The sequence below is a fragment of the Podarcis melisellensis genome (genome assembly GCF_964234715.1).
Source record: "Podarcis melisellensis genome assembly, chromosome: 15".
NCBI classification, from domain to species: Eukaryota; Metazoa; Chordata; class Lepidosauria; order Squamata; family Lacertidae; genus Podarcis; species Podarcis melisellensis.
The window spans coordinates 3979486-4002803 of record NC_138532.1 but is presented as its reverse complement, the minus strand read 5'-3'; the positions used below and the strand labels follow the sequence as shown (position 1 = coordinate 4002803).

The 23318-nt window shown below is 45.2% G+C and overlaps 1 protein-coding gene across 2 annotated transcripts in view; it reads left to right on the top strand.

The window, feature by feature from the left end:
* Positions 1-1601: 1601 nt before the first annotated feature.
* Positions 1602-23318, top strand: part of EBF2 (EBF transcription factor 2) — a 245437-nt gene continuing 223720 nt past the window's right edge. For both annotated transcript variants that reach the window (XM_081890977.1, XM_081890978.1), the window contains exons 1-6: positions 1602-2329; positions 8445-8601; positions 10031-10094; positions 12469-12524; positions 12841-12914; positions 22284-22352. In XM_081890977.1, the coding sequence (XP_081747103.1) occupies positions 2199-2329; positions 8445-8601; positions 10031-10094; positions 12469-12524; positions 12841-12914; positions 22284-22352 (551 nt within the window). In that variant the 5' untranslated portion in view covers positions 1602-2198. The remainder of the gene's footprint in view (positions 2330-8444; positions 8602-10030; positions 10095-12468; positions 12525-12840; positions 12915-22283; positions 22353-23318) is intronic.

Below are 23318 nucleotides of genomic sequence, written 5' to 3'. Positions count from 1 at the left end.
GGAGGTAAATGCTAAGTATCTGTGCACCGCGGTGGCTTTAGATTTATTAGGTCATCTAACGCCAGAGCTGTCATGAATATGGACAGAATAATTTAGAAATCACCCTTTATTTTCCGAACCCCTTCTAATCCTGAGGAAAAACACCCCATCACACAAATACATACTTCCCAAGTCTATTCCTTAAAAAGAATTGTAAACCTTTATGTATTTTAAAGGGTTGATTAAAAAAAGGGCAAAACCACTCTTGCGACAGAAATATAAACGCAAGTTTTAAAAGTCTAGGCTAACCCTAGGATTTGGTTTGAAAGCGGAGTTCCACGTTACCTTTAAGAGCGAGAGGAGTTTAAGAGGGGAGCTGTGCATAATGAGCTCTGTCGCTTTAACTGGGGGACATCTGATTCCCTCATCTGGCAGATGGTCTCTGAGTCCAGATTTGCATTCATTGTCTTGAAATCTGTTTTCGCGTTGGTGTTATATAGATTTCAGGGGCAGATCTATACCCCAGATCTCAGTACAAAAGGAAGAGGGGGGTGGGTGGGAGGTAAATGACACCAAGCCAGCTTAATTTATATAGAGATGCTATTATTTCCAGTAAAATGAGCGTGGGCGGATGGAGAGGCTGCAACGTTGGGTCAGTATGTTTTGCATGATTCATTACAAAGAAGTTTTGTGTCTCCATGTGTGGGGACACACACACACACCTACGACATATATGACAAGAGGACGATAATCCTCTGCACGCTTACTTGAGAGTAAGTCCTTCTGGAAGCTGTGGCTTATTTCTGAGTACATATGCATAGGATCGGACTGCAAAGGGCTAAAGAACAACAACCAACCTTGGCTTTTTCTGAGAAGTGGGAGCCTGATGTGTGTGAAGAACAAGGGGGTGCCTATATCCAGATCCCGCGAGCTGTGAAATGTTTGGAAGATGGATCGAGATGTATGGCTGGATCCCCTCTTCATCCCCACCCCAAGCACCCCCAAACAGAGAATTTAAAAGAAGTATTTTTCTGCCCCATCCTATGCATATCTACTCAGAAATAAGCCGCTGCTTTCAAAGGGACTTGCTACCGAGTAAGCGTGTACGACTGGGAGTCCTACCCCTACTCACAAATAGCACATTGCTGGGATCTCTTTCCCTCTTCAAAGTCCTTCCTGTTTCCCACCAGACGCGTGAAACGATATATATAACACAGCAACAGCAACACATTCTTAATTAATTAATTTATTACTACTACTACACTATAAAATGGAACACGGGGCGGGGGGGGAATGGGACGACGCTCGGTGGAGGAAGAGTAACATTTGCAGCCGCGAAGGAAGCTGATCTCGGTCCCCTTCTTCCAGAACCAGAGGTTAACAAGCCGCATACAAAGTATTTGGTAAGCAACTTACATACTCGCCTTGCCCTCTTCCCGCGCCCCGCCCACCAGTTGTTGTTGTTTTAATTCCGCGCTCCTTGCAAGCCGCCGCCGCTGCCCGCGTGTATCGGTTTGGAGACCGAGTCTCCCCTTCTCGTCCAATGGGGCGACACTATGCAAATGACGGCGCCTTATTTGGCAGCGCGCTCCGCCCCTTTTCCTAGGACGTTCTCTCCCGGCGCTGTAACCCATTCATGGGGATCTGGGCACCGAAAACCAGCCGCGCTTGGCGGGTTCAGTGGCTGTAATCGGACTCTCCGTAGCTGCGCCGCGTCCTTTTCTTTCCCCCTTGATCGCCGGCTTCGCTTCTTTTCTTTTTTCCCTCCCTCCCCGCCCACTTTCCTTCCCCTTCCTCTTCTTCCTCGTGGATTAGGGAGCCGTCAAGGCGAGCCGGGTGTCTCCGCCGAGCAGGTGATCCCTGAGGCTGAGCAAGGACCGCGCTGTCCCGCCTTCTCCTCTTCGGAAGATGATCGCCAGCCTCGGAAGGGGCTGATCAGCGCAGCAGCAGCAGCAACTTCGATCTGCCAGAAGCGAGAGAGGGACGGAGAACTCGCGCTGCGCCCCCGCCTCCGCTCCTTTCTTCCCTTTCTCCTCTTAAAGTGTCAGAGCAGCAGCCCAGCTCCTCCTTAAGGACGGAAGGAGCCCGCTCGGGCCAACTTCTTGGGATTTCTGCGTCTCCTTGTTTTGAAGTTTCAGCTTCGTCCGGAAAGGGGAGCGCGCGTTGCGGGGGTGGGGGGGACCGTAGTTTTGGTTTGTGTTTTGGAATAAACTTCTCCAATGTTTGGGATCCAAGATACTTTAGGAAGAGGACCCATCCTGAAAGACAAGGTGCTGGGCTCGGAGATGGATCCTGTCCGGTCCTGGGTCAGGAATGTCGGCGTGGTGGACGCTAACGTCGCCGCTCAAAGGTAAGTGGACCAAACCCTGAGTCTTGAAAAAGAAAAAAAAGTGATGATGATCGCGACGATTATTTCCTTTGATCCTCGTAGTTCTCTCCAAATAACCCGTTAAGGATCCGCAGCGACTCTGGAACCGCCGGAGGCTCTTGCTGTGATCCCGGCGATTCCCGTTTATTTATTTACGTTTTAATGCACTCGTGATAACCAGGACCAGCTGGGGAGATCCCGCATGCTCCAAAGCTACGGCCTTTCCCCTGGTGGGGGCAGAATCAGTGTAACACCTTTTTGGCGAGGGTGGGAGTCCCTTTAACTGTGAAATCCCAGCGATGTCTTACCGGAAAGCAAGTGCCATTGAGTTTTGGAGACTTTGTTCCAAGGAAGTCTTCGGCTCCTCCGAAAGGAAGGGGTTTACTTCCGAGTACTTCAGCGGCTTACTTACATCCCAAGGATCGTGCTGTTAGCCCCCAGCCCACCCCCCGCTTAAGGAACAGGCACCATGGGATATGTTTGCAGACACTTATAGGGATGCTGTTCTGTTCTTCTGCAGTTTAAATGCTGTTAGGTGATTTTAGGCTGCAATCCTGCCACCGCCACAAACAGGATGCTGTCCCGCCAGCAGACAGGAGGACCATTGATGCAGGCGGTGAATCCACCGCTCTGATCTTCCCTGGCCCCAATTCAGATAGCGCTGCTGGACTTAGGGCGCTCATTATGCGCCACCCCAACTTGAGCTGAGAATGTGCATTGCTTCCTTGACTTCAGTGAGGTGAGCGAGCCCCACGCTTAATCGGCGGAGTGGGGGCCCTAGACCTCTGACCCCAAAATCTTGCCCTGTCGCCATCGCAGTTCATACACTCAGGAGGTTCGTCTGAAATCAGCTTTCAGCATAAGCCCCTGAAGGATGGAGGAACTTGCAGATGTTAATGCAGAGTATCTTCTCCAGGTTCTCCCAGCCTGCAGCTGTATGACTCAGTTTAAGTAAAAAACAACACCGCCTTTTAAATTTATGCCACACTTCAAAGCCCGGATGCTAAAATGTTAGGGGGTGGGGGAGAGGGGCACTACGCATCCCTCTTTACAGCGCAATTTTAACCATGTCTACTCAAAAGTAGATTTCAATGGGGCTTGCTCTGAAGTAATTTGGGCCAGGATTGCAGCCTTAAAATGCCGGGGGCGGGCGACAGGGTTGCAAGCAAATTGAATGACCTAATCTGGAAAAACTAACAATAATCTGATAGCTACAGGGTAGTTGAGCCGAAGTGAAGCGGATTTAAAGCGAGCGGGGCTGCGATCCTAAACACATATTTGTAAGGGTGCAATCCTAACTCCATTTACCCGAGAGTAAACCCTCTTTGAATTCACTAGTACTTAACTTCTGAGTAGGTAGGGTTAGGATTGCGCTGTAAATCTAATTGAAGTCGATGGGATTTACTTTGGAGCAAGCAACCTTAAATTGAGGCGCCTTAAATATATAATATATAAGTAGGCAGGAAATGACATTCCGGTCAGTGGAGCGACAATGGATTTGTGTTGGGGTGTAAAGATCTGAAATCGGCTGAAGCTCTACTGAAAGTAAACTCCGCTAAATAATAACAATGCATATATACCGACGGGAGTTTCAAAGAAATCTGTGCCCTAAAATGGACCATTGATCTCACTTAGCAACCCACACACACTGCGCAAGGCAGACTAACTTTTAATTCGGAGTCATGTAACAAATGGAATTTAAGACCGAGCGGTCCCAATTGCTCTTGACCCGAAAAGAAGATATCCACAAAAGGAAACGTGGAGGAAGAGAGATCACTATGGATCATCCCAGGCTTTAAAAGAGCCGCGGATCTTTCGTGGCTTTAAGCCACGGCCTTCAGGAAGGGAAGCTGACTAAAGCCGAGAGAATCCGGAGGCTTTAAAGCTCAGTTTCCGAAAAGGAAAGTCACCGGCGCAGGAGCAAACTCCATCGGCGCCCAGACCCCGCCGCGCTTTAATCGGCCAGCTGCGCCGGGCAAATATCCGAGCCCAAACCTAATGGGTGCTTACACAGAAGTAATTTCCTTTGAACTCTGAGACTTCTCGAAAAGAGTGCTGGAGGAGGATCGCAGCCCGAGGAAGGTCTAAAACTCCTCTCCAAAGACAGAGATCAACCCCGCGGCTCCTTCTGGCGGCTCTTGGCGTTAGGAACCGAGACACCACCGACTGCTAAGTCCGTGCGATAGATTTGCTTTCTAAGAAAAGCGGGAGAGGATGAAAACCAGCGCGCCGATCCTGGAAACGCGTCCTTGCAAATAAGTTCCAGCGGTTCCAGCAACACCTGCCAGACAAGGAAGGCACAGGTTTGAAGTAAGCCGAGACTTTTTTGTTCTCATTGAGGATTTTTTGTGAGGCTGAAGTCGTGGCCTGACAAGATTCTCATGCGAAAGGTGTTTGCCCAGAGCAGCTTCCACTGACACCGATCCGTTTAGATCCACCTAGGTAGAACTTGCGCGTGTGTTCCGAAGACTTTTTAACGCGGCATACCCGCGTGCGTTTCTTCGCCGGGCGGCCGCCTCTGGAGTTTGACGCGACTTTTTACCTAACGCGCATCAGCGCCAGTCTGCAGGATCACAGCTTTGCTAAGTGGATTTCCTTCCTAAATCAATTTCCCAATAGATCTGGAATCTGCAGAGGAGGAAATCGGAGACGGGTCAAAGCGGTGCTGGGCTCTAGGAGTAGGAAAAGTTTCTGTTCCTAGGCAGATGACAGGATTTTCCGGGCTGAACTGGAAGGCAGGGAGAATTCAGTCTACCCTGCAAGAGAGCGAAAATAAACATCCATCTTCTCTCCAGGGCCGTCGCCTCCCTCCTCCTGCGAAGAAAGCGGCAGGATCGGCTTTCGCTGGGGGAGGTTCCCCCCTCTGATTGTTCTAACAGGTCTTCCCACCTGGAGGCGCAAAAACAAACAACCGCCCAAAACTTTTCAAACTCCGTTGAGGAAATAAAACCCTGCCGTAATGAAATGAGGAAATAAAACTCTTCTTGTCCAGACGGTGTTAACTAAATTCAGTGAAAAGGTTTTTTTAAAAGGGAAATAGAATTTTAAATGCCTTTCCAATGCTCTTAGACGCATGTTTAAATTAGCAGGAAGTCCCATTAAACTTTCTGGGATTTATTCGAGGAAGCGAGGTTAGGCAATTAGACTTTCCTAGAAAATAAAGTAGGATTTTTGGATCTTCAAACAGTCGCAAGTGTCTCCCCATTTTCCTCGGTGTTGTGATAGTGCAATCCGGGGTTAATTCGGGGATTTAAAGCGGGGTAAGCCAAAATTAATTCTTGGTCTTCAATACATGCTTGGAAAGTTGTGTCCCGCCATTTCCTGCCAATGAATAAACACGCTGCCCCAATCCTGAACAAACTTCCTAGGTCAAAGGGTGTTGCCTGAGCAATTTTTCCTGGAAATAAATCCTTTTGCTTTTAGTGGGAATTATCAGAATTATGTTTTTAAAACGCTATAGCGTTGACCGTTCTTCAGACCCGACCTTTTGCATATTTACTGGGAAATAAGCCCCACGGAATCTAATGGGGCTTCTCCCCAACGTAAACGGGCCTAGAACAGGTAATCTTGAACCGGTAAGACTGCCTGTACCCTCAGACTGCAACCCTATACATTTACCCGAGAGCGAATCCCATTAAACCAATGGGACTTACTTCTGAGCAGGCATGTCTAGGGTTGCGAAGTTAACATGGGAGGAAGTCCCAGTGGGATCCGTGAGATTTAGAGTCACCCTTCATAAACCGGGCAGGAGAGCGAAGCAGGCAGCAGGCCGGAGTCAAAAGTCAATGCCCAACTCCTATTGTTTTGCACAGTTAACAACGGCAGCGGGGGCTATTTAAAGCGGTAGGATTTACTCCGGGAGATATGCATAAAATCCGTGCAAGAAGAAAGGGATTTGCAGGGAGGAGGGGGAGTCAAATATACGATCCTATGCAAATTTAACTCCGAGGAACTTACATGCAAGGGAAGAAACGGATTGGATCAAGTGAGAATCTATTCCAGTGAAGGCGCCTAGCCTACATCTGCTGAACACGCGCAGGGCCCGCTAGTATTTATCTTCGCTTGTTCACTGGTCAGCGAGCCACCAATCCTAAACGCCTTGACTTTGGAGCCAGCTGGATGGGCCTGCCTTGTCTGGGAAGTTTCGTCCTGTCCAGCGGTCCCTCCTCCGAAAGCGGGGAGGCTGTAAAGGCGACAGGTATGCGCCTTGTCTCAGATACACTCCACTTCCTGCTCTCACTGCGCGACTCTACCTGAAAGAGTTCAGAGTCCGCTGAAAGCTTTGCGACTTGCTTTTCACTAAATTCGTTGAGAGGATTGGGGCTGCCAAGAGGGCAGTTTTAGACAGCGCTTACCTGGCTTGCAAGCCTCCATGAAAACAGCAGGACTACATTTCCGAATGACCCTGCGCCGGATTGCATTGGCAATTAGGAAATTGCAAATCGTGCCATTGACACTATCGACGCCCCGGGCTTAAGCGAGCACTTCCTTTCGCAGTTTCTCCGAAATCGATGAACTTTCCCGGTTCAGTGCTACGCTGTCCTCCTCCCGCCGCACCGCCCCTAAGCGATGCGTTTCGAAACGGGGCAGCCATATAGAAGGGGAGGGGAAGCCCCTCGCATTGATCACCATTCATTGATCCGAATTGGGTTCTTAACGGGAAGCGCACAGAAGTCGCTTCGCTGCTGTTTAACAAGACAGACCCTTTCCGCATCTCCTCCCGGGACCAGCAACTTGAAAGTAGTCCACTGAGCCTCAGGCGTCGGGGGTTGGCGAGCTGGATCGGGTCTAAAGCGAACAGGGACCTTTGGTGGTTGGGAATGCTTAGACCCAGCTCTTTTGCCCTGGGCTATTTCTCAATGGACCTTGCTTCCTAACAAGACCAGGCTGTTGAGAGGGAGAAATGAACGGATTTGCGTCTGTTTGAAGGCTGCTGGCACCCAAGAAACGAAACGGATTCGGAGATTTCCCGGTTCTTTTCTGACCTCCAGCTCCGGAGCTTCTGTTTAGTACTGGTAAATGACCAGGATATCTTTTAAAAACACAAACACCACAACTCCCCCCCAAGTACCCCAAGGATCATTATCCTTCAGCTTTCCCCGAATTAATGATAGAAAATGTTAGCGAAGAAGATGAGAATGAAAGTCATCAGGCGGAGCCGGCCTTACTGTTAGACAGGGGGGAGGCAGCCCGGTCCGTGCAATAGTTGTTTTGAGGTGGTTTTTTTTTGGGGGGGGGGTTGCAGCGTTAAAGATTAGCAAAAGGAAAACAGCTTGGTTTATTTTAATTCTGATTTATTTGAATTTTGTCTTACATATATTGCAATGATAAAATGTGGAGGATATTCTGCCTCCCAGGCACGGGAAGCGGAATATGTTGGGCCACCTCAAGCCCACAGTGCTAGAATCTGAGGCGGGCTTCTTGCAGGTGAATCGTCTATTGGGGCTCTTTCCCCTGTGCTGCTCCCCGCCCCCACTCCCCTCCGTGCCCACTACCAAAAGTAAATAAATAATAACAACAACAACATTGTGACACCTTAAAGGCCCTGTCAAATATCTTTTGAGGCAGAAACTTAGAGTCCCCGATCCGTCAGACGCCTGCAGTTTGCTTTCTTTCTCTCGGGCACATATTAACGGTTAGCAACTGGGCTAAAATAATTTGGAAATAGAAGAGGAGGAGGAAAGAGTTCTTGCATTCGATGAAAAGAACTTTAGCTTTCTGGCCGAAGAAACCTGTTGGTTTTTAAAGTGTCACAAAACTCGTCCGTCTCTCTCTCTCTGTGTGACTGAGTATAGCATGCGGAAATGAAAGTAACGGCCGGATCCTATCCGGGTTTGACTCGGAAACTCTCAGTGGCAATCCTGTGCCTGCTTACTGTTGGAAGGAAGTCCCACTGAATTCAGCGGGGCTTGCTCCTAGGAAGCGTGTATCGAGGACTGCAAACCAACGTTGAACTCGGATGCGCGCTGCGTTGGGAGGCCCACCGGGCGCAGGCCTAGGATCGCGCTCAGCCGCGGCGCCTATTTTACGTCCGTTCACCTTTGCTCATTCATTCCACTTCTCTCCCTCCTTTCCCCCCCTTTCCTTTCTTCCACAGCGGCGTGGCTTTGTCGCGAGCCCACTTCGAAAAGCAGCCGCCCTCCAACTTGAGAAAGTCAAATTTTTTCCACTTCGTCTTGGCGCTTTACGACCGGCAAGGGCAGCCCGTGGAGATCGAGCGGACGGCGTTTGTGGACTTCGTGGAAAACGACAAAGTAAGGCTTTTATTAGGCTTGATCGCTCTCTCTGAGCCCCCCACCCAACCCCACCCCATCCCCAAAACCCCTCCACGTCACCCAACTTGTGTCTCGCTCCTTAGTGTTAGCGCAATTTTTAAAAGAGATAAATCAAGCTGAGATGCTACCGACTTCTAAGAAAACGATCGCTAGAATTGGGGCTTGTGAAAGAGCACTCAGCTGCACCCTCAAGCACCCTCCGATTGCCCTTTAAAAATCAGCAGCAAAAGCAGCTCCTGCTAATTCCTAGGAACTGAATCTTCTTGGCAAGGATTGATTTATCAGTTTCTCCCTGGAGTTAAAAAGGCGCAACCCACTGCCAGGAGGTTCTCCTGCGCAAAGCGCCGATCGAAATACACCTGAGCCCGCAAGTGCAGCTCCCGTTCATTACTACCAGCTCAAGAGAACTTCCTCTGAGCTGGTCTTGCTGGTTGGTTTCATCTGGGCTCAGAGGCTTGTCAGTTTCGCTTCCTGCGAGTCTTGGAAACCTTCCTGCAAAGCGGCTCGCGATTCTGCCAGACTTAAGCACTTCTGCAGCACGCGCCTAACCTTGTTTGTTCAAAAGTGCGCCGTTGGGTTTACTCTCTCGTAAGCTTGCTTAAGAACTGCATTCTTTACGCGATTCCCACCAGGACTTAGAAGTCCTTAACTTTGGCGAAGCTGATGTTCCCCGCGGCTACTGGGCATATACGTTTAAAACTAGCGCCCTGCGTTTTGTTTGTCGAGCTATACTGCATGTCATTAACCGATGGGATCTTCTCTGGTCCAGTAGGTGACTGCTGACGTAATTTTAAAATAAGATGTTAAGTCCTCCTCCTCCTCCCTTCCCAGCACTTCTCTCTGGGCCCTTCTCCCCCTCCCGTCTTTTTCCAGGGAATTCCCAGGTCAAGTGCTGGAAATGAACCCTCTGCTGCAATTTCTGTCTCCAAAGCCCCATCATCCCGGATCGCCGGTCCAGGAGGCAACACCACGTCTCCATCAGTCGCGGTTTAAAACACACAAACACACTTATTTTAGCGAAACTAAACTACACAGGCTACCGGCGTCAGATTTTAGAGGCAAAATTCCGTCCCGCGTCAAGGCAAGCCGGAAATGTCCGAGCAGCTCTCCGGAGTCCTCCGCATCAAATTCTCTTTTTCTGTAGCACTTAAGGAGAAGGGGTGGGGTGGGGTGGGCAAATCTTGGGCGCTCTTACTTGGAAGGACAACGGGACTGACTTGCGAGTAAACCACGGATCAGCTCGACCAGCTCAAGAAAAGGCTCATTTGCGCCAGTAAAACTCTTTCCTGCTAACCCAGACCCTTATGCACACTTACTTGAACTACGTGGGACTTGCCCCTTAATAAAAATAAATGGGATATTGCGCCGGCAATCCTGTTTGAATCAGTTCTCTCTCCCTTCTCGGCAGGAACAAGGCAACGAGAAAACCAATAATGGGACCCACTACAAACTGCAGCTTCTTTACAGTAACGGTGAGTCTCCTCCCTCTGCGGTTCAGAAAGAGCGACCAGAGTATTTGGGGAGCTCGTGTTCTATAGGGATAATGTCTCGATTAAAGCAAAAATCAGAAATTTTACCCCCACCTCCATGTTGAAGTCAGTCTGAAAGAGAAATAACTGACCCTGGTATGGATGCTGGTCCCAGTTCTCCCACAGGTAAATACGATTGACAGGGCAGTACAGTGGTACCTTGGGTTACATACACTTCAGGTTACATACGCTTCAGGTTACAAACTCCGCTAACCCAGAAATAGCACCTCAGGTTAAGAACTTTGCTTCAGGATGAAAACAGAAATCATGCTCCGGCAGCACGGTGGCAGCAGGAGGCCCCATTAGCTAAAGTGGTGCTTCAGGTTAAGAACAGTTTCAGATTAAGAACAGACCTTCGAAACGAATTAAGTACTTAACCCGAGGTACCACTGTAATGGTTTAAAAAACCTCACAAACTCATATGACCAGAAAAGGCAACATGGGACCAAAACCCGATGCATGTATTCAATGGGAAACTGCTTCTTTTAATTCATTTCTTAAAAAATTGAAAAAAAAATCATCTCCAGTAAATAGGTTTGGTAGGTCTCATTTCATTTCATTTCTTTTTTTAAGCTACTGAAGCCTGTTTAATCTGGAGTAGCAGCAGGGCGAAATAGAGATGCACGTGCTCCTTGAGACTAGTGTCTATTTCAATCCAGTTTTGAAGCTTCCTTCACCAAAACAAATCCCCAGAATTCTTCATGGCCGAGGTGGGGGAGTGTCCAGCACTCCAGCCACTAGAACCACACTGGCTCTCAATAGATAGTGAAATAAAACGGCTAGCACATTTGTAAAACTAAGCAGGATCTGGTATGGTTTCAAATTGGGTGGGGGACTGGCTGTTGAGAATTCCTGCACAGCAGGGGGTGGACTAGATGACCCTCAGGGGTACCTTCCAACTCCACAATTCTTTAAAAGACTGGCCGTTGCATAAAGTACATTGGGCTGGTGTTGTGAATAAGTGTGATAAGCTGTTTAATTAACTCCTTTTGAGGTTGCAAAGAAATGTTCATGTTAGGCCACCACTCCGTTCACAGCGTAGGTCGCCCAGTCCACTGGTGTGTACGTACGTGTGTGTGTGTGTGTGTGTGTGTGTGTGTGTGCGCAACACTTGCCTGTTCCTGGGCACCAGTAGCCCCCACCACACCACTCATTTCGGCAGCTTTACTAGATAAGAGAGAAGAGAATGAACACTAGTCCTGTACCTTCAGTTTCTTGAAAGTTTTCTTCCTTTGCAAAAATGGCTTCCATTTTTTTATTTTTTGCCTCATTTTCAGGGAACGTTCAAATTTTGGTTGGGTCAGCATTTTTATGTTACCTTATTGTTGTGAGGTAGCCAGAGGTGGCACACCCATACGTCTGGAATTTCCCAAACATATGCAGAATACCGCAGTTGGAAGTGGTGTCTGGGCAGAAATCTCTAAAATATCTGGGAAAATCTGGACGTATGGCAACCCATGTTGGCAGTGTTGTTTTGGGTGATTTTCCTTAAAAATAGCTCCAAAACTTCAGTTTTTTTTGTTTTGCAAATTTGTTTGAAATATGGCAATCCTCACATATATTCCTTTCCACTAAACCTTCCCCACACCCCCAGCAGTTTGCAGACTTGCAGGCTCATGGGAGGAGTTGTCACATGATTTCTCGCTCTGGCCTTTAATTGAAGCATAGGAAGGCTACAGGGTATAGACCACTGGTGAGATGATTTGTAGTGTGAAAGAAAAGATACAGTATTCTTTCTTCTTCTTCTTCTTCTTCTTCTTCTTCTTCTTCTTCTTCTTCTTCTTCTTCTTCTTCTTCTTCTTCTTCGGCGATCACTCGTAGCTGAGTAAGATTGTCTTCCCTAAGCACGGTTTTAACAATGCAAGCACACCTTGGACACTTAAAAAGGGAAGTAGGCATTCCACTCATTAGAATGTCACTGAAATTGTCTCTCCCCTTGGATAATTTTCAAATGCAATTTCATTTCTCATTAATAGAAAGGGAATGGCCAGGGGGTGGAGGAAAATGTAAGAGCAATTTTCAACTCAGCACCAATGAATATATCGATCTGGATCTGTTTGGATCAGAAGAGGGATCAAGTGAGGATGGAGCAGGAATGACTTTAGAGCTGGAGTGGGGAATGGGTGGCCCTCCAGATGTTGTTGGGGACTTGAACTTTCATTTGCTAGCATGGCCAATGGCCAGGGATGCTGGGCATTGTAGGCCGCCATCATTGTGAGGGCCACAGGTTCCCCATGCCTGATTTAATGACTTGGGGAACTGATCCTTTGGAATTGTCTTATTTTTATTCTATCATGTTCTTCAATGTTCCCTGTAGGTGTCAGAACTGAACAAGATCTCTTCGTTCGCCTCATTGACTCAGTTACAAAACAGGTAAGATCAAGCAAATTGTCTGTCTCCTGCTCTTTAATTTCCCTACCTACTTTAATTTCTTCCTAATCAAAGCTATGTCTGTAGCATTCTAATCAAGTGTTGGTGTTTCTCATATCCAAACTATTTCTAGTGAGATTTTTTAAATGCATAGATTGCCTGCTATGTGAAAAAAATAATAATACTTTCAATAATCAGACCTGCTTTTCTCCCTTTCTTTTTAAAAAATCAATTAACATAATACTACTACTAATACATGCTGTTGCTACTACTACTACTGCTAATTCCCATCTCTCAATGCTTGTTCACATTTCTATAGCCTATCGCCTATGAAGGACAAAACAAGAATCCAGAAATGTGCAGAGTTTTACTCACCCATGAAGTTATGTGCAGGTAAGACAGCTTCCATTATTTATGAGTCTGAGGGCATAATATGCAGCCACCTTGCAGAAGCTAAGCAGGTCTGGGTCTGCTCAGTGACAGAACCCCTGAACCCCATATATTCCACTTTAAACTCTGTAATGGAAGAATGGCAGACCATCAATGTATTAAAATAAAGCAACCCCTTTTCATTGGTGCGATGTGTGATTTGCACAATGAAAGGAGTGAAAAGTTTGCATTATTTGTAGAAAGATCCTGATCATATAAGTCCAAAATAAATTTTTAACCTGTGATCCTCCAGTTGCTATAGAACAACAGCTCCTCTCACCCCGACTTCTTGGCCCTGCTGGCTGGGGCTGATGGGATGATAGGAGCTGTAGTCCACCTGGGAGACCTCAGGTTCCCTCTTCCTGGGCTTCAGGCAGGTTCTCCAGCTCCAACCCACTCAGCCTTATCTGAAGGTAGTGGGATCTGAATGTAGAATCTTTTCCATGAAAACGTGTTCTTTACCATTCAGCATCCCTGGACTGTGCTGTGGACTCTATGGAAATAAACTTACGTAGGAAAGTTGTGGAAGTGTGCTTTAACATCCAGCTGTGCATCTATTAGACACAACCAGTTTCAGGCTTGCTGAGTGGAAAATTCGATCGATAGATTCCTTTAGTTGACACTTTTTGTTATTTTCCCTGGAAAATCTGTCAGATTACCACTGCAAAGTTCTGCATGGGTGTATACACACACACAGTGGGCTGTTTCCAATGTAGTGCTGTGTTAATGACATTTAGTGGTATATTGGTTCTGCTGGTGAAATGGCGCATGCCAGCGGAACGTTGTTGCACAAGTAAATGCTTAAGCAGTTTGCTAGTAACTTAGTTGCACGATGGATTGTGCAATCTGTGGTGCGACAAGCTTCTGCTAGTGCTGCTGTTGCACTGGATTCCTCTGTTATACCACATTAAAACTTGCCCTTTTTGTTAGCAAGCAGAGAACACTGAATTCAGCCCCTAAAGGTTGCAATCCTATACCCACTTACCTGGGACTAAGCCCCATTGAGCTCAATGGGACTTACATTTAGGATTGGACTGAAATGTTCTTCCTGAGCTTCCCCCTCCCTTGCCCCTTGCTCCTGTGTATAGGATAGCATCACAGACGTAACCAGGATTTTTGTGGTGGGCAGGACTTGGGGGGGCAGGACCAATGTGATTGGTCAGGTAGTTAAGTATTTCTATTGTTTACTTGATCTAGGGGGGCAACTGCCCCCCTGCCCCCTTGGCTGTGCCCATGGTTAGCATGCTCCACTTCATGCATTAAAAGTGTGGATATTCCTGGATGCACACTTACAGACAAATGAGTATGTATATCTTACCTATCTGGTAACTTTTAACCTGCTTTCTAGTCCCCCTTTTCATTTTTGCTGCAACTTTTAACCAATTCATCAATTAGCTTTGATTAAATTAAATTGACAATCTTCTGGTGTGTGTGTGCGTGCGCGCGCGCGCACGCACGCCAGCAGATTAACTGGGTAGTAGGTATTTAATTTTTTTATAAAAAATTTGCAATACAATTACTTAATGAAATCTGAGGGTTGCAGGCACCATATCAGAAGAAGCAGTCCACCCTTCTGCTACACACCTGGGGTGGGGTAGGGAGATTGCATCTTCTAAGCAGGTTTACATTGTAACACAGGTATTTTCGTGATCTAAAATCAATTTCTTCTTCAAGCATGAGTTTGTTTATTCATATGCAAATGTATGCAGCTTTAATACAGCAAATATGATGAATTGACTCCTAGCACAATCTTATTTGTACATACTTGGACATTAAACTCACTGTGTTCAGTGGGGCTTATTCCATACTATGTGCATTTAAGATGGCAGCATATGATTTCTTTAACTGGGTGAAAGTCCTAGTTGGCACATGACAGTGCAAATTGGCAGTGATCTTTATGTTAAAGCTGCAATCCTATGCACACTTCCCTGTTAGTAAAAGTACAGTGGCTGTACCCAGTGTTAGTCTTGCTCAGAGAAGACCTGATGTAATTGATGGACCTAGCTAACTTGGGTTCATCAAATTAAGTCAGTTTATTCCAAGTGGAACTTAGCTGGATACATCCCAATGAAACTTACTTCTGAGTAAAAATGCATATTCTTAGAGTGAAGTTGGTAGATGGTATTTTCTTCAGCTGAGAAACATGAGACCAATCTTGATCTTAGTCTGACTCCATTGTCCAAGGGCTTCAGGGTTTTTTCAGTCTAGCAGTGCTTGACCATATGTGTTTTCTCTAGTACTTTAAACTGCTAGGTGTTGTGCAAAAATTAAAATTAAAGAGGGCGCTTACAATTTTTCTCTAGATTCTAAAGAGATCACAATTGATCTCAATACGTATATGGTATTTCAAATGCTGACATGCTTTTTCTTGCTATTTAAGCCCCCCCCCCCCAATCACATGAATTCTGTTGAAAGTTGTGTTCATGTTCTTCATAATCAGAAAGCTGGTATATCAGTGAAGTTGTGGAAAGAATGCATCCAAAAGGATGACAGTGGCTTTGTATGTGTGAAAACAATAGGAATTGTTGCATGCGTTTTCTCCATGTTGGTCTTCAAATATTTTTCATTATGGACATGCACAAGCATGTTTATTTGGGAAAGTGCCATAGCTCAGTGGTGGAACATTATTTTGCAAGCAGAAAATCCCAGGTTCAGTTCCTGGCATCTCCAGGTAGGGTTAGGCAGGTCCCCTGTCTGAAACCCTGGAAAGCCAGTTAGTCAGTAAACAGTAGGCGGTTTAGAGATACATAGGCAAATGGTGTGACTCTTATGTCTGTGTGTTCTTTATCAGACCATGTGGCTGTAAGCAAGTCTGAATATGAAGGCTGTATTTTTTTCAGTCTTATGCCATTGATAAATGTTTTACAAAGTACAGAAGGGCGGATCTTAACTGAAAGAAGTTTACAATCTAAAATCCTCCAAGCAGAAGACAGATGTAATTGTTCTTGTGCGCTCTCTCTCTCTCTCTCTCTCTCTCTCTCTCACACACACACACACACACACACACACCACATTGTGTACTATCTTGCTTGGCAAAGACTTTGGAAACTTTAAAAGTTTGCCACAGTCTTGTGTCACTTTGGTTGATCCTAATGAAAGTATTTCCTAACTTTGGTTTTGAGGTTTAAAACTGTGCCAGGATTGTGTTCATGGCATGGTATTAATATCTGAGCATGATCAGTGCACATAAAATTCTTAGGATAGCTGTACAAGAATGTTCCTTTGTGCAAGGAGAAATCCTCACACTGACAAAATGTTCACTTTAGTGCTACATTGAATACAACCCGAAGTGCATCAAATTTATATGTGCAAAATACAGTTGACACAATCCAGCCACAATGGAGCACATTTAACTCACATTGATTTTAAGGGAAGAGTTAAGCATGTGTTTAAATCCCTTCTACTGAAATAAATTGGATTTAAAGGCATTTAACTTTTGCTAGGTCATACCAAGTAAAAGTAAGTCAAGTTTCATTAGCTAAATATGCTCGGTCATCACAAATATGGGAGGGGGAGGTAATTTTATACAAAATTTAGTGACAGAGTACAACTTGACATTAATATGACGTTATAATTAATTGTTGATTATCTCAAGCACAGCGTTCCATTTTGTGAGACAAAACTCATGCTTAATTTGTGTGACTGTGAGGGTAAACATAGCATCTTTTTGTGTGAAATCTTTTTCCTTATCAGAGAATAACACTGTATTCTGGTCATCAGTTAGGAATGAGATGTTCAGTGTGTACTTTACTTTTGGACTTCAAAAGAAGTTTTACAAATAGGAAAGCATTTCCTGTGAAATGCTTTAACATAAGCATGATTATGTAAGAAAAAGGGGATGATCTGACATTGTATAGATTCTTCTCGCAAGGGTTATAACATATCATAAATGGAGGCTAGTGTTTACCCCACACTGCCATATCACTGCTCATATATTACATGAATATGCAGGCAGAACTCTTGGGCTCTTATGCCTTGGCTTATACATCAAATGCTTTGCATTAATTGTGATGGCAAAAAAGGCTCTCTGGTTATAAAATAATTATTTGTTAACATGTAACCACCTTGCTTGATAGATTAACTGAGGAAGAATGAGAATTCTCTGATGTCCTTTCAATGTAATGCGTGGATTAGTCAACCAAATCAAGAGCTCTCTATAAAAACCTTAATCGGGTAATTTGAGCAGAAGTCTTTATGTAGACATAACTTTTATAAATTGGATTTTTTTAAAAAAGAAAACAACAAAATGAGCATAAGGATGTATTTCACATGGAATAAGATTTGATATAACCTATTGAAGCTTAGTTAATTTTGACACTTTTATTTTAAGCCCAATAATCAGATCTCACTGTGAGCTGCTTAAGAAGCAGCATCAATTTTTAAAGCTCCTAGTTTAGCCTGCATTAGTAACAGTATATCAAAATTTAATGTACTGTACTAGCCTTGCCGTTCAAGTGGATGCCCATTGTATTTGAGTGACAGGCCTTGCTTTTCAGCCTCAGTCAGAAGATAAACATCTTTCTGGTTTGTCATATGGAACTGCACGACTATTCAGCTCAAATGCAGACAAGTGTATCCAGCATCCCCTACATCTTTCTCCGAGTGACAGATGCGAGCTTAGCAGGGATGTTGTCTAAATATTTATGCAGATGCAATGATGTGTCACTGGTAGAAGAAGGGGAAATCTCTGCTTCACAATAATTAGTGTACTTGTTTAGTACTTGGAGGGTGGAGTCAAGCTGTTGGTGTTGACACCTTAAAATCTTTAAAGTGTGCTCTGTGAAGCTTCATTGATTTAAATGAAACTTCTACAGAATATAGTTCCAATGGGAGAAGTTAGGCACATAAGCCATCGATCCTCTTAGCTGAATACAAACGTATGCAAAATCTTTGCTCATATGATGGATAAAAATAAGGCATTTCCCCTCCTGGAATAACCCTGCCTCCCCACTCCCCAGTCTTGCCAACTATTCACTAAGAGGAAAACTGTTTTGTTTTGCTGTTGCCAGAAAGCCCCAGTGCCCTTGATGCTCAGGGGGGTGAAAAGGTATTATAATGTGAACAGAAGTAGTCTCGGGGCCTACAGCTGGCTAATAACAGAGTTGCATTGAGTGCAAGCGAGACCCACAGCTGTGACTTTCGCCACAAGGCCCAGACTAGACAGCAGCAGACATAATCAGCTGAGCCAGGCGGCCAGTGAGCCTAGGTCTTTATCGGCCAGATGGTGTGAATTTAGACACTTTTGTTATGCAATGCCAGGGAGGAGTTGGGGAGAAGAAAACAAAACAAAGGCCACCAAGCTGGGTGCTTATTTGAGTTTGAAATTAGAGACAGATTTTTTTTTCTTTTTGGTGAAAGTTGAGGGCTGAATTTTAAAACCATTTTGGAAGGGGGAGGGGAAAGACATAAGCCCTTCTTTGAAATGGGCAGCTTTCTGGGGCATCCAGTTTCTTCCAAGGCTATGTTTCATCTAGAGCGCTGTTTGTGTGTATATCCCCAGCATGCAACTATCCTCTCTATTGATGTGCTAAACTAGATGTCACACTAGTCCTAGAGTTAAGAAAAATATATATTATAGAAGTAAATAGAAGGTGTTTTGTTTGTGTGTGAGAGAATGAATAATAGAATCATAGAGTTGGAAGAGACCACAAGGGCCATCGAGTCCAACCCCCAGTGTCTCATCTGGATTGGGACCATCATGGAATAGGACTATTTTTCCTTTGCCTTAGTTGCAAGCAGCCCTCCCATGCCAGCTGTTTGCATTAGGGTGGCTGCATGTGCATCACTAAAAAGGAAAACTGCATCAACCCACACACCCCAAAAAGGAGGCAACAGGGAAGCAGACATTCATGTATTGATTTATAGGTATAGGCATGCATTTAGAAAGCTTTCTGCAATTTAAAACCAAAACGCAATACATCTCAGACAGTGACCTAGTGTGTTTTCTGGGTGCTAACTATGGACGGACAACTTTCATGCTCAAATTCTGCTCTCTTATTGTTCTTTATCTTTCAACTGGGATTGGGCCAGACATGCTTTCAAATAAAAGACTCCTCCAAAGAGAGGACTGTCCACTGTAAAGTAGGACACCACCCCGGTTGCATTGACAGGAAAGCTCCCATTGGAACCACTCATCTTTTTAAAACAGGAGGTATTTTGCAATATGGGGACTCTTGCACCCCAAACAACATACCGTTACTTGCTAGCCCAAATTGATTTTGCAAGTGGAAGTTCCACAAGTGATGTTAATGCCTTTTAAAAAATCAACAGTTATGCTGCCCAGTTTTCCATTTCTTGGCTTAGAAATATGAGTCTCCAAGTAGGACGTGGAACAAAATATTGCAGTGTGAAAGGGTGCTACTGTTCAGGGTTCCAGCCAGCCAGTTCCGCTCTTTGCAAGGTGTGGGGAACCTTTGACCCTTCAAATATAACTCCCATCAGCCTCAGCAAGCAATAGATGATGAGAGTTGCAGTTCAGAAACATCTGGAGGGCCAAAGTTCCCCACACCTACTTGTTGTCATTCATGTGTGGATAGCTCAGTTGGTAGAGCATAAGACCCCTACAGTAATCTCAGGGTCCTGCGTTCAAGCCCCAACTTGGGCAAAATATTCTTGCATTGCAGGGGGTTGGACCAAATGGGGTTTGTGGTCCCTTCCAATTCTACAATTCCATTCCAATTCTTCCTAACTTCCTGCTTCTGTCCACCCCACCCCACCAATCGTAGGTTTCGCTTCTCATTCCACCCCTGCATTTTGAGCCCATTACAGTTCTTTCTTGTCATATACACAGTGGCAGATCATTGGAATAGGTGGGGCAGAAAGCAAGGAGGCCAACAGTAGGGGGTCAGAGCAAAGGGTTCATGAATATGAAGCCAATGATAGGTGGAGCCAACAAATTCTAGTTTTGTCCCCACCCACTTCCCTACTGCATTCTAGAATGGCAATGTCAAGGCTGATGAGAAAGAGGAAACTGATGGACATTGCTACTCGCTAAACTTGTTGTGAAGAATGAGTTGGGCAGGTGGGGCCTGGCTGAGGACACCCTAAGTTGGGTAGGGCAGTATCCCACTTGCCCCAATGGACCAGCCTCCACTGCTTTACCACTATGCATAATGAAACCTACAGTGTGTGGTGGGGGAGCCATTTAGAGTGGAGAAGCAGTGGCAGGGCTCTCCGACTGCTCTGCTCTACCCCCAATTGTTTTGCTTGTTCAAGAAAAGAGTTGGTGAAACTTCCACAGCACTGAGTTTCAGCTTGCAGTAACCCTTTCTTGGACTTATTGGAATGAGAGGCATTTTTGCTTTTCAGAATATTCCTTCTGAGTGTGGTGCACTGATGCCAGCAAGCTTTCTTTCTTCCAAAAGTTCCCATTGCAAGCAAATGAGACAGATGGCTTTCACTTTGCATCTGGATTCTCTTAGCGTGCTTTGCTTGATCATGTGGTTTACCACAAGGGGCAGCGGATCATAGACCAGGAACTTACATACACCTTCACCCGCTTCTAGCCCCGACTGCTCCTATTGACTGCAGACCCCAAAATATTAAAGGTATGTCTTATAGTACAGGAACACAAAAAGCTGTCATAGCTATTGAGATCATTCAGTATTTCAGCACTGCCTACAGCCTGAGGGCTGCATTCTGTTCTGGGCAAGCTTTGAGGGGCCGGGGATGAGCAGGGTCAAAGGTAGCAGTGGCTGGGGCAATTAAATTCATGAGAGCCAGTGTGGTGTAGTGGTTAGAGCATTAGACTAGGATTTGGGAGACCAGGGTTCAAATCCCCACTCAGCCATGACCTTGGGCCAGTCACTCACTCTTAGCTTAACCTATGTCACAAAGTTGTTGTGAGGATAAAATGGGGAGGAGGAGAACTACATCACTCCACCTTGAGCTCCTTGGAGGAAAGGTAGGAGATAGCAATAACTAAATAAATTTTACCTTTTTACAGTAGGTTTGTTCACACACATTCTCTTCTCTATCTTAAGTCCAGATGAGCAAGAGGCTTTGTCAAAATTCAATGATATATTCCAGCCAGTCAAAAACACTCAAATCTTCTTACATTGTTCTCCTGCATAGGAGCTCCTGTGTCAGGTTCTTGATATTCTCATCCTGTTTTTTGCAGTTTCAGGCAGAAAACAAAAAGGATCTTCAAGCTTCAGTTAGGCCACCATTCATGCTTCGCAGTTGTGTCCAGCTTGCTGGGCTACACTTGTGCAAGCTGCCCCATGGGGTACATCTTGCACACCACTTTGTGGCTGCGATTTAGTTACATTGTGCTCGATTTCATCTGAGACTCTAAAAATATACATGCAACCTAACTATTTATATCCTTGAAAGTGGATCAAAATTTTATTGCCCATTCAGCAGACATATAAAGTTATAATATTTTACCAGTGGGAAATGAGCCAGCCACTCAGTGGCATTAAAAATTTCTTGAAGGCCTGGGCTGTTGTGTATTTATCATGACATTATTAAAAAGTTGGGAAGGTGCAATTGCAAGGCTGGCCCCGGGTTTGAGAGGGGCTCTGGTGTGGACTGGAGACGGTGGGCAGCCATTTCCCACAATGACCTAGAAGCAGTGGTTGTTTCTGCCTGACTGGAATGTGTCTTTGAACTCTGATAATGCCTCTTGCTTGCCTGGAAGGAGCACAAAGCAAGACACGTGAGGGAATGTAGAAACTAGAATACTGTGCAGAGGTAAATTTGACATTTGTTATTCCACCCACATTTGCTTTGGCCCTGTCTGCCATTGGCATGTGACTCCCAGAAGGTTGTCCCGAAAGGAATGTAACCATCATGCTGTGAAAGGTTTCCCACTCTGGGCCCAGATGTTTGGAGAAGGCAGGGCAGTGTATGATGAAGACAAGGAGAAGGAGGACCAAGGGGAGTCAGGAGCATGGCAGTGGGGCCCCCGACAGAAGGTGGGGCCCAATGATACCTGCCTCTGGGGCCCACCTTGGTTATACTTAGTTCAAATATATAAAAGGATGTCACATGGAGGAGGGAGAAAGGTTGTTTTCTGCTGCTCCAGAGAAGCGGACACGGAGCAATGGATCCAAACTACAAGAAAGAAGATTCCAGCTAAACATTAGGAAGAACTTCCTGACAGTAAGAGCTGTTTGACAGTGGAATATGCTGCCAAGGAGTGTGGTGGAGTCTCCTTCTTTGGAGGTCTTTAAGCAGAGGCTTGACAACCATATGTCAGGAGTGCTCTGATGGGGTTTCCTGCTTGGCAGGGGGTTGGACTCGATGGCCCTTGTGGTCTCTTCCAACTCTATGATTTTATGATTCTATTGAATTATGATCCTTTTTTTGTTTGTTTCCTTTGATCTCCAGCCGTTGTTGTGAAAAGAAAAGCTGTGGAAACCGCAATGAGACTCCTTCAGATCCCGTGATCATCGACAGGTAGGAAATAAAAGTTAAGTTTTTAAAAAGCAACAAAAACAAAGAGCAAGATTTTTTTTAATCATGTGCAACTGGATGAGGTGGAGAATCTCGATGCAAGTATCTGCTTAACTGTTGATGTTAGTACTGTACTATTTTTTTTGGGGGGGGAAAGGCTCTCAAAATTTCTTGGCCTTCTTTGATGGAATGTCTGTTTTTTAAAATATATATATATATAATGTCTTCTGTTTGCTTATCTAAGCTTGGCTAAGTATTCATTGTGTGGCAGCATGCTTGATGTTGTCTGTTTGGTGAGGGATGGACTCCTGCTGGATACATAGAACAGAGATAGCATTTCAGGTCCCGCTTGCTGCTTCATTAACATTCCTTTATAAAATAATGATGTTGCAGGCACATTCTTGTGGAAAAAGCATTAGCCAAGTTTGAAATGCCGGCAATTGGAATTACTATAAACTTTTCTGCAGATTGTTGCATTTCCACATTTGCTTTGTCTCAAGAGTTGTTTCTTTCTGAGTCAGAGTCAAAAAGTGTGTACCCTTTTGTATCCTGATTGCAATTTGGGGCCTCTAATGAAAAATTGGTAGTAAACAAACAGGGTTTGAAGTTGGCTGATATATTGGTGGTGAAATTAACAGTCACTTTTTTGGAAGAGAATGAGCTCATGGATAAGCTTTTGTGTGTGTGTCTGGTGGTGCCTGTTGCTTTGGAGGTCTTGTATATGGTTGAAAGAGACACTCTGTGCATCAATACAGATCATTAAGTTGAATATGACCGCTGTAGGTGGAAGCTGTTAGAAGTGTATGTGTGTGTCGTGGACTGAACCCCTCAATACAACACAGACAATCACCCACATGAATGCATTTATTGCAATTTCCCTGAAATTACTCATGTTGCTCAGCACAATGTTTGGAAATTGCAAGGAAGCAGAATTCAGCTACATGTTGAGTTAAGGGCTATTTGGCAATA